The sequence below is a fragment of the Podarcis pityusensis genome (assembly GCF_964106645.2).
Source record: "Podarcis pityusensis genome assembly, chromosome: 2".
Lineage (NCBI taxonomy): Eukaryota > Metazoa > Chordata > Lepidosauria > Squamata > Lacertidae > Podarcis > Podarcis pityusensis.
This window is the reverse complement of record NC_138029.1, coordinates 119,236,892-119,246,368: the sequence shown is the minus strand read 5'-3', so window position 1 is coordinate 119,246,368 and position 9,477 is coordinate 119,236,892. Positions and strand designations below refer to the sequence as shown.

At 49.0% G+C, this 9,477-nt stretch overlaps 1 protein-coding gene across 2 annotated transcripts; it reads right to left on the bottom strand.

Annotated features, from left to right (window-relative positions):
* Positions 1-324: 324 nt before the first annotated feature.
* On the bottom strand, positions 325-7,957 carry LOC308470023 (zinc finger and SCAN domain-containing protein 20-like). 2 transcript variants are annotated; one of them, XM_080993235.1, is made up of 3 exons: positions 7,312-7,957; positions 6,444-6,670; positions 325-4,649 (listed from the first exon to the last, which is right to left on the bottom strand). In XM_080993235.1, the coding sequence occupies exons 1-3, from the start codon at positions 7,954-7,956 to the stop codon at positions 4,643-4,645; spliced, it is 879 nt and encodes a 292-aa protein (XP_080849361.1). In that variant the 5' UTR covers position 7,957; the 3' UTR covers positions 325-4,642. The 2 variants fall into 2 exon arrangements, with proteins under 2 accessions (XP_080849361.1, XP_080849362.1); XM_080993236.1 differs by having other exon boundaries at positions 6,444-6,564.
* Positions 7,958-9,477: the final 1,520 nt, after the last annotated feature.

Here is a 9,477-nt window from a genome sequence, read left to right as displayed (position 1 = left end):
CACCCGTAAGAATCTGCTTGGGTTTGGTTTTCCGCAAGGAGGAAAAGCCACGAGCTCCTCAGATCAACGGTGGAAACCTTCGGCCCTCCAAATGTTGTTTGCCCATCAGTTGGTGCAAAATGCAGGTATCGCAACTGTTCACATGCTGCCCAATAGGTATTTAAAATGGCTGGCATCTGCCTGTCTTGAGAGACAATGGAGTGCGCTGTGGCGATCACACAGGGTCCCCAGACGTTTCACCGTCTATTGATCCCTGTGCCACCACTTTATTTCTCGCTGCCACCACCCAGGCCCTACCTGGTACAATACTGAGTCCAGTCAGGGTTAAATTGGAACATAAACTGCTGTTTATTTAGTGCAGTTTAACAAGCGTGTGGTTTCATAAATGGTATCGGTCAATTACAATAATGGGGTGCCTATCCAGACCTATAACTTCTGCTACCTGCGCTCACTCACTAAACCACCTCTCAGATATTTACTTGTCTTCCTAGCTCCTAACTGTTCCTGACTCAGCTTATTTCACTACAGTAACTCAACCTACCCCCAGACTCTATCCCAATTCATTCCCACACCAACCAACCACCCAACTCCCAATGAACTTCCCCCTTCACCCCTCCCAGAGCTGGTTTTATAATCTCTCTGACTCCACCCCCTGGGTTCTGATTGGCTAAGCTGTTTAACTATTTCACCTCCAGCACTCTCATATATTAATGTCACATGTGCCTCCAAAGGTGAAGTCAAACGGATGGGGGATCACAGCGCCTGCTGTGGCTGCAGAGGCCAGCAACGCATAACCACTGCTTCCCAGGCACCCTTAACAAACTACAGTTTGCATAATTCTTTCGAGAAGCCATGGCTGATTGACGTGGCATGGCACGTGCTTTAAATGTTAAATTGCATATTCACCTGATAATTCTCTCCTCCAGGTAAGCAAAAGTTTTAGCTAACTAGCTAAACAAATGGAAGTTTATTTTGTCCCTGCTTCATGCATGGTCTTTCACAGCACTGCAGGAGGCGGTGATGGCTGCTAACTTTTAAAAGGGGACCAGGCAATCCCATGAAGGATGAGGCTATCAATGGCCCGTTGGCATGAAGGATATATGGAACCTCCATCTTCGGCAGCAGTGTACCTCTGAATATGAGATGCGGAACAGCAGCAGTCAGGAAGGGCAGCGCCTCTCTAGCCTGCCTGGTATCATCTCAAGAGGCATCTGATTGGCCGCTTTGGGAAAACAAGTTACTGGACTAGAAGGAACTTGGATTGGATTTGGCAGAGCTCCTCCTGGTGATCTCATAGAAGGTGTGGAGAAACCTTTGGCCCTCCAGATGTTGCTGGACTACAACTCCCATCAACCTCAGCAAGGATTGCCAATGGATGATGGGATTTGTAGTCCAAACAACAACTGGAAGGCCAGAGAGACCCTGTACCTGCCTTGTAGAAATAAATAGGTAAAGGTAAAGGGACCCCTGACCATTAGGTCCAGTTGAGGCTGACTGGGGTTGCGGCGCTCATCTCGCTTTATTGGCTGAGGGAGCCGGCGTACAGCTTCCGAGTCATGTGGCCAGCATGACTAAGCCACTTCTGGCGAACCAGAGCAGTGCACGGAAACGCCATTTACCTTCCCGCCGGAGGGGTACCTATTTATCTACTTGCACTTTGACGTGCTTTCGAACTGCTAGGTTGGCAGGAGCAGGGACTGAGCAACGGGAGCTCACCCTGTCGCGGGGATTCAAACCACTGACCTTCTGGTCGGCAAGTCCTAGGCTCTGTGGTTTAACCCACAGCGCCACCCGCGTCCTGTAGAAGTAAATAAGTACCGCCTAATTCAATAGGACTGACTCCCCGCAAAAAACATGAAACAGAATCACAGCCCAGTACAGTAAAAGCCCATTTTATATATTTTTTTAAACAAAATATAATTGAATTTGACTGTTGAAATGCCATACACGCAAGTAAAATCGCATGTCAAAACAGTTCCACATCAGAATGCAGCTTAGGAGGCACTTGTGTTTGATTACTTCGCTGCACGTAGAAAACTGAAGTAGACCATAATCTTTCTCCTTAAAGCTCCCTGTGTGCAGGATGTTTTGTGTTTTACACGGGGAGAGCATTTTAGATCCAGCTCCACTCACATTTCTAAAGATGGTAGAATTCAATAAAAGCGTCTCTTCTACTGCATGCGCAGATTGGCTTTTAAACTTTACAAGGAAGGGTGTATAAAGGAGGACTCTGAGCCATGGAGACAGGAAAGATAAGAGTCGCTAAACAATGGGCCCCAAAGCTGTAAGCTGGCCACAAGCTACCCATGTGTGGAATAACCAATACCAATAAAAAAGGCAGGGCGTCATAGAGATAAAAGAACAGAGTGACTCTCCCAAACCACTTTTCATTTCTGCTCCACAAATGGTGCCCTCTTCTATTCTCTTCCCAATTACAGTGGTACCTTAGGTTAAGTACTTAATTCATTCCAGAGGTCCGTACTTAACCTGAAACTGTTCTTAACCTGAAGCACCATTTTAGCTAATGGGGCCTCCTGCTGCTGCCGCGCCGCCAGAGAACGATTTCTGTTCTCATCCTGAAGCAAAGTTCTTAACCTGAAGCACTATTTCTGGGTTAGCGGAGTCTGTAACCTGAAGCGTATGTAACCTGAAGCGTATGCAACCTGAGGTACCACTGTATTCTGCTAAATCTTTGGATCATCGCCTTCCTGAAGGCTGGTAAGAAACTAGCAGGGCTTTTCCACAGTTGCCGCTAGCAGCTGCCAGAACTGAAAACTGTTAGCAGCCACAGGCCTCTGGCCATTGCTGATCATCTTTTTTCACTAGTGGGCATCTTTGGAATTTTGAGAAAACGCCATGAGTGCCAGTCACAAAATGGCTGCCGTAGAGTGTGTGGCATGACACAAAATGGCTGCCACGTATCTGTGGGTAGCATTACATGGCGGGGGACGATGACAAAATGGCTGCCACACCTGAAAAAACAGAAAATGTCCATGCCCCCAGTATCTATGGGTTGAAAGGAACCCACATTAGCCGCTGCCACGCTTTCTCACAGTGAGAAGCTTTTGGCACCTCTCCTCAGTTCATAATGGAAGTCAGGGTCCTGGCATTCAATGGAAATGCAGACATGTTTAAGGGGAGGTGTTCAAGCCACTGAGAACAGGAACTGAGCAGGAGGAGCGTATTGTGGATTTTTAAGGGTTTATTTATTGAGACCTTGTACAGGGGATGCGGGTGGCGCTGTGGATTAAACCACAGAGCCTAGGACTTGCCAATCAGAAGGTCGGCGGTTCGAATCCCCACGACGGAGTGAGCTCCTGTTGCTTGGTCCCTGCTCCTGCCAACCTAGCAGTTAAAAAGCACGTCAAAGTGCAAGTAGATAAATAGGTACCGCTCCGGCGGGAAGGTAAATGGCGTTTCCGTGCGCTATTCTGGTTTGCCAGAAGCGGCTTAGTCATGCTGGCCACATGACCCGGAAGCTGTATGCCGGCTCCCTCAGCCAATAAAGCGAGACGAGTGCCGCAACCCCAGAGTCGGCCACAACTGGACCTAACGGTCAGGGGTCCCTTTACCTTTACCTTTACAGGTGCCACTGGAATTACTGGCAAGGACAATGGCAAGTATTGATGCCATGGCGTCAACCCTGGGTACCTGCTCCTTCCCAGGCTATTGTGTGAGCTAGCCTTATGCCCCCTGTCCCATGAGAATTCCCTGATTTCTAGTAAGGTGCACGATTCTGAAAGAATCTCTCTCCCACAACCCTTGAGAATTTACACAACTTCCTCTCCTGTGTGGGTTCTCTGGTGTGCAGTAAGGTCCGATGTGCTAAGGAAGGATTTGCCACAGTGTGAGCAGGGGCCTGGCTTCTCACTCAAATGCGTTTTCCAATGCCTGGCTAGTACCGAACAGCGACTGAATCCTTTCCAACAGTCTGGGCACCGGTACGATTTTCTGCCCCTATGAAGTCCCTGGTGTCTATTAAGGCTTGATTTATTGCGGAATTTCATGCCGCAGTCCAAACACTCGTACGGCTTCTCTCCGGTGTGGCTTCTCTGATGATTGTTAAGAGCTATCCCGTGAGCAAACCCCTTCCCACAGTCGGCGCACTCGTACAGCTTTCCCCTCAGGTGTGTCCTCTGGTGCCTCATGATTAAATGTCTTCCCACAGCCGGAGCATTTATATGGCTTCTCTCCAGTGTGGCTCCTCCGATGGGTAATGAGGTTCGCGCTCCGACTGAACCTCTTCCCGCAGTCCGAGCATTTGTACGGCTTCTCTCCCGAGTGGATCCTCTGATGCCTAATGAGGTTGGATCTGGCGAGAAAGCTTTCTTGGCAGTCCGAGCACTTGTACGGTTTCTCTCCTGTGTGGATCCTCTGGTGCCTATTAAAACTCGATTTAGTGCTGAAGCTTTTCTCACACAAAGTGTACAAACTCCTTCCCTTTCCTTTGCGTATCCGTTGTTGCGGGGCTATTTTGCAGGCTGAGCCTTCTGGGCCTGCAACGGCTTCCCTCCTCCAGTCTCCCCTTCCATCGTCTCTCTTGGATCCACCATAACTAAAAAAAATCTGCTCCAGCTCTAGACTACGGGCTCTTTTGGACGACATCCCCTATGGCTCCCCATCGCTGTCACTCATCCAGCCATCACCACCTGAAAAAAAGAAAAAAAGAGAGTGATAAGAACAGGAGAGGAGAAAGGAAGGCTCAAAAGAGTGAACAGACCAAACGAATGGACCTATTTATTCAGGGAAATGGAAATACTAATATTAATAGTACTAATAATAAGTAGGCAAAAGGTATAGGACCCCTGTATGGTTAAGTCCAATCAAAGGTGACTTATGGGCATAGCTGTCAACTTTTCCCTTTTTTAAAGGGAAATTCCCCCTTATTCCAAATAGGATTCCTCGCAAGAAAAGGGAAAAGTTGACAGCTATGCCTATGGGGTTGCGGTGCTCATCTTGCTTTCAGGCCGAGGGAACTGGCATTTGTCCACAGACAACTTTCCGGGTCATGCGGCCAGCATGACTAAACCGCTTCTGGCACAATGGGACACTGTGACGGAAACCAGAGCGCATGGAAACGCCGTTTACCTTCTCACTGCCTTTTGATAACTCCTCAGCTTGCAATATCCTGCGGTACCTATTTATCTACTTGCACTGGTGTGCTTTCGAACTGCTAGGTTGGCAGGAGCTGGGACAGAGCAACGGGAGCTCACTCCGTCGAGGGGATTCAAACTGTTGACCTTCTGATTGGCAAGCCCAAGAGGCTCAGTGGTTTAGACCACGACGCCTCCCGCATCCCTGATAATACTAATACAGTGTTACCTCAGGTTAAGTACTTAATTCGTTCCAGAGGTCCGTTCTTAACCTGAAACGGTTCTTAACCTGAAGCACCACTTTAGCTAATGGGGCCTCCTGCTGCTGCCGTGCCACCGGAGCATGATTTCTGTTCTCATCCTGAAGCAAAGTTCTTAACCTGAAGCACTATTTCTGGGTTAGCGGAGTCTGTAACCTGAAGCGTATGTAACCTGAAGCGTATGTAACCTGAGGTACCACTGTAATACTAATAATAATTCAGTTTATATCCCATCTTTACTCCTGTAGGGAGTGCAGGGCGGCAAACACGTCAGTAATAAAACATTTTGCAAAAACATTTTTAAAAGCATTTAGAAACAGTCTAGCAGCAGTCCAAAAAACAGTTATATCGGCTGTGAGTCCTGGAGGTCCTGCTCCCTGCCTTGCTGGCCTTTTCCCACCTACTTGGGAGGGCGGGGCCTGACTGACTCCAGCTACAAAAGCAGAAGCTGCAGAAGAGGCCAGAGACCATCTTGGCTGCTCTTGGTGCAGACCCAGGTCATGGAGCCCTGAGTTTCCCAAACCACCTCCTGCCGTGAACCACCATTGACAGGATCGCCAACAAAGGTGGCAGGTTACCTTCTGTGTTTACAATTAATATTTCCCCCCCTCTTGCTAATTATGCTGTATGAAATGTGCATCTTATATTTGACTTCCCTTAATAATGTTTCCTTTTGGAATGCTTAAGATTTATTTATTTTTGCTAACTTTGCTATGTTAAATGTGCATTCTGTAGCTGACCTACACCCTTTGTAACGTTTCATTTTGAAATCTTTAAGATAACATTTTAGTTTCCTGTTAATTAGCTAGCTTTGAATGTATATTTGACTTCCTTCTGTAATGTTTTCCTTCTGGGTTGCTTTAAGTTTTAATGCAACTTGCAAACAACTTTGAGATTTTTTCCTCTTAAAAATATAAAGCAGTATAGAAGCAAAATGAATAATAGTAAAATAATAATCACTGGGTTGCCTGGAAAAATCCCTCAGCCCTCAGCTGCCTCCATAGACAGAATTGTTTTCAAATTCCTTCTGAATATTATTAAGGGAGGGGCAGATGTACCTCCACAAACCTCAAGCTCAGGGAATCCTTACCTGGCGAACTGGCCTCCTTCCCCTTCCCAGCCTCTCCAATGAGATGCCTCGGAGCAGTTTCGGACACAGTTCGCTCGGCCTCTGCAAAGCTCACCGCCACCTCCTGGATTAGGCCCAGCTCCTGAAAGAACAGTGAACACTTTCCCCCCTTCTTCTTCGTCACCAGAGGACAGCCAATTCCCAAATTGCAAACTGCAATGAAAGCTCCTACGGTGAGGCAGTTTCTCCTAATGGAGGGGCAGGAGGAAACCTTTTCCAGTCTTGAAGTGGGCACATTCCCACATGGTCAACTCTCTGGGGGCCAAATGCTTAGGATGGACAGGGCCAGAGACAAAAGCAGCTGGGGAAGCAGATGTGACCTTTTTCATTTTGTACAGAATCCTACTTTACATCCACACAAAAGTCAGTTTTCTACACCTATACTAGCTTAATAATAATAATAATAATAATAATATTGTACCCCACCCATCTGACTGGGTTTCCCCAGCCATTCTGCGTAGCTTCCAACATAGAGTAGTACCTTGGTTCTTGAACTTAATCTGTTCCGGGAATCCATTTGACTACCGAAACAGTTTGAAAACCAAGACATGGCTTCCGATTGGCTGCAGGAGCTTCCTGCACTCAAGCGGAAGCCGCGGAAGACACATCGGACGTTCAGCTTCCAAAAAACGTTCGCAAACTGGAACACTTACTTCCAGGTTTGCAGCATTCAGGAGCCGATTTGTTTGGGGGCGAAGCCGTTTGAGTACCAAGATGCCAGTGTATATAAAAACAGTAAAATGTCAACCATTAAAAGCTCAGATGTCTTCTAAAAGTCAGATATTCTTTGCCCTGCCTTTCACAGGACAGCCTGAAAAACTCTCCTCACCTGCTCTTCCTGTGTCTTGGCCTCTCCTCGCCTCAGCAGAAAATCCTCTGCAAGAGCCACCGCCCGGCTGCAGGTCTCAGGGCGACCCACCCACTTCTGCATTTCCTGGGGCAGGACAGCCAGAAACTGCTCCAGGATCAACAGCTCCAAGATCTGCTCCTTTGTCTGCTTCTCTGGCTTGAGCCACTGATGGCAAGGTTTGTGGAGCTGTCTGTATGCTTCCCTGGGCCCCTCCGCCTCCCTGTAGGAGAACTGCCGGAACAGCCGGCGTTCTCCGTCTGCGCCGAGGGCATGTTGGCCATCTCCCTCCACTTCCCCATAATCTTCTCTGTCTCTGGGATCCGGCGAGCCACGCATATCCTCAACCAGCTCACGAAGTATGCGCTCATCACATCCAGCCTGCGGGCCAGCAGTTGTGGGTCCCTCGGTGTGGATAAAAGATAATTTGGTGTCCCCCCACGGCGGCTGTGGGCTCTCTATGCTGGAGTTGTGGGGCTGAACCACTCTGAGGAAGTCTTTCCACTGGGCTTGCCAGCTCTGCTGTAGCAGCCCCTCGTCCTGCTCCCGTTTAACACGTTTCAGCAACGGCCATTTTAGAAACTGCCCAACTGCCTCCACTTGGATGATAGGGAGGGCATCTCCCATGCCTTTCTCTGCTCTGGCCTCAAGCTTGGAAATGGCTAAGGGAGTTGGGCATGTTTAGCCTGGAGAAGAGGAGGTTAAGGGGTGATATGATAGCCATGTTCAAATATATAAAAGGATGTCACATAGAGGAGGGAGAAAGGTTGTTTTCTGCTGCTCCAGAGAAGCGGACACGGAGCAATGGATCCAAACTACAAGAAAGAAGATTCCACCTAAACATTAGGAAGAACTTCCTGACAGTAAGAGCTGTTCGACAGTGGAATTTGCTGCCAAGGAGTGTGGTGGAGTCTCCTACTTTGGAGGTCTTTAAGCAGAGGCTTGACAACCATATGTCAGGAGTGCTCTGATGGTGTTTCCTGCTTGGCAGGGGGTTGGACTCGATGGCCCTTGTGGTCTATTCCAACTCTATGATTCTATGATTCCAGCATCCATCTCTTCTCTGGCTTTGTGTCTCCGGAGCTGGCGACTCGGGAGAGAGGATGGTTCCCTGTGGACCCAGCTTAGTCTGGGCCCTCCATCGCTTCTTAGAGAAGCAGGGAAGGGGCCTGCCTGTTGCTCTGTTCTGCTGACACACAAGGAGATGTCGTGGTGGGCAGCAGCCCTCTCCCCCAAAACACTTTACACCATCTGGGTTTCCAGTTAGACCTGGGAATTAAGAAGCCTGGAGGAATGAAACATGCAGTACAGTGGGAGAATGCAGTGTGTGTTGAATCATGGACCTCAGGCTGAATATGGCCCCTGGGGCTCTCTGTATCTGGCCCTCAGAATCTTCCCAAGGCCACACCCCCTCTGCCCAGGCCACACCCTCAACAGTCTTGCTTTGGCCCCATTCCTGGGCATTTTTGCCTGGCTGGAATATGCCCCTGAACTCTGACAGCACCTCTTTGCTTCCTTAGATTGAGGACAGAGAGGAGAGTGTGAATAGAAACTGGCTTACTGTGGGGACGCAGGTGGCGCTGTGGGTTAAACCACAGAGCCTAGGACTTTCCAATCAGAATGTCGGCGGTTTGAATCCCCGCGACGGGGTGAGCTCCCGTTGCTCAGTCCCTGCTCCTGCCAACCTAGCAGTTCGAAAGCACCTCAGAGTGCAAGTAGATAAATAGGTATCGCTCCGGCGGGAAGGTGCGCTGCTCTGGTTCTCCAGAAGCGGCGTAGTCATGCTGGCCACATGACCCAGAAGCTGTACGCCGGCTCCCTCGGCCAATAAAGTGAGATGAGCGCCGCAACCCCAGAGTCGGTCACGACTGGACCTAATGGTCAGGGGTCCCTTTACTTTACAGTTACTGTGTGACAGCAGCATTTACACTTGTTCCTCTGTTGCTTTTGTCTCTAGTGCTGCCTCCTGCTGATGTGTGGCCCTCGAAAGGCTGCCCAGAAAAGGCTCCCCATCCTGACACAGAACGAAAACAATCTTGCTTCCCCTTGCGCTGTTTGTTATGGGGCCAAAACAGTTCCACCCAGACGGAAGAGGGAGCTATCGGGAGGCTCCAGGGAGCTGCAAGGTTTGCAGAAGTGTGGGCGGGA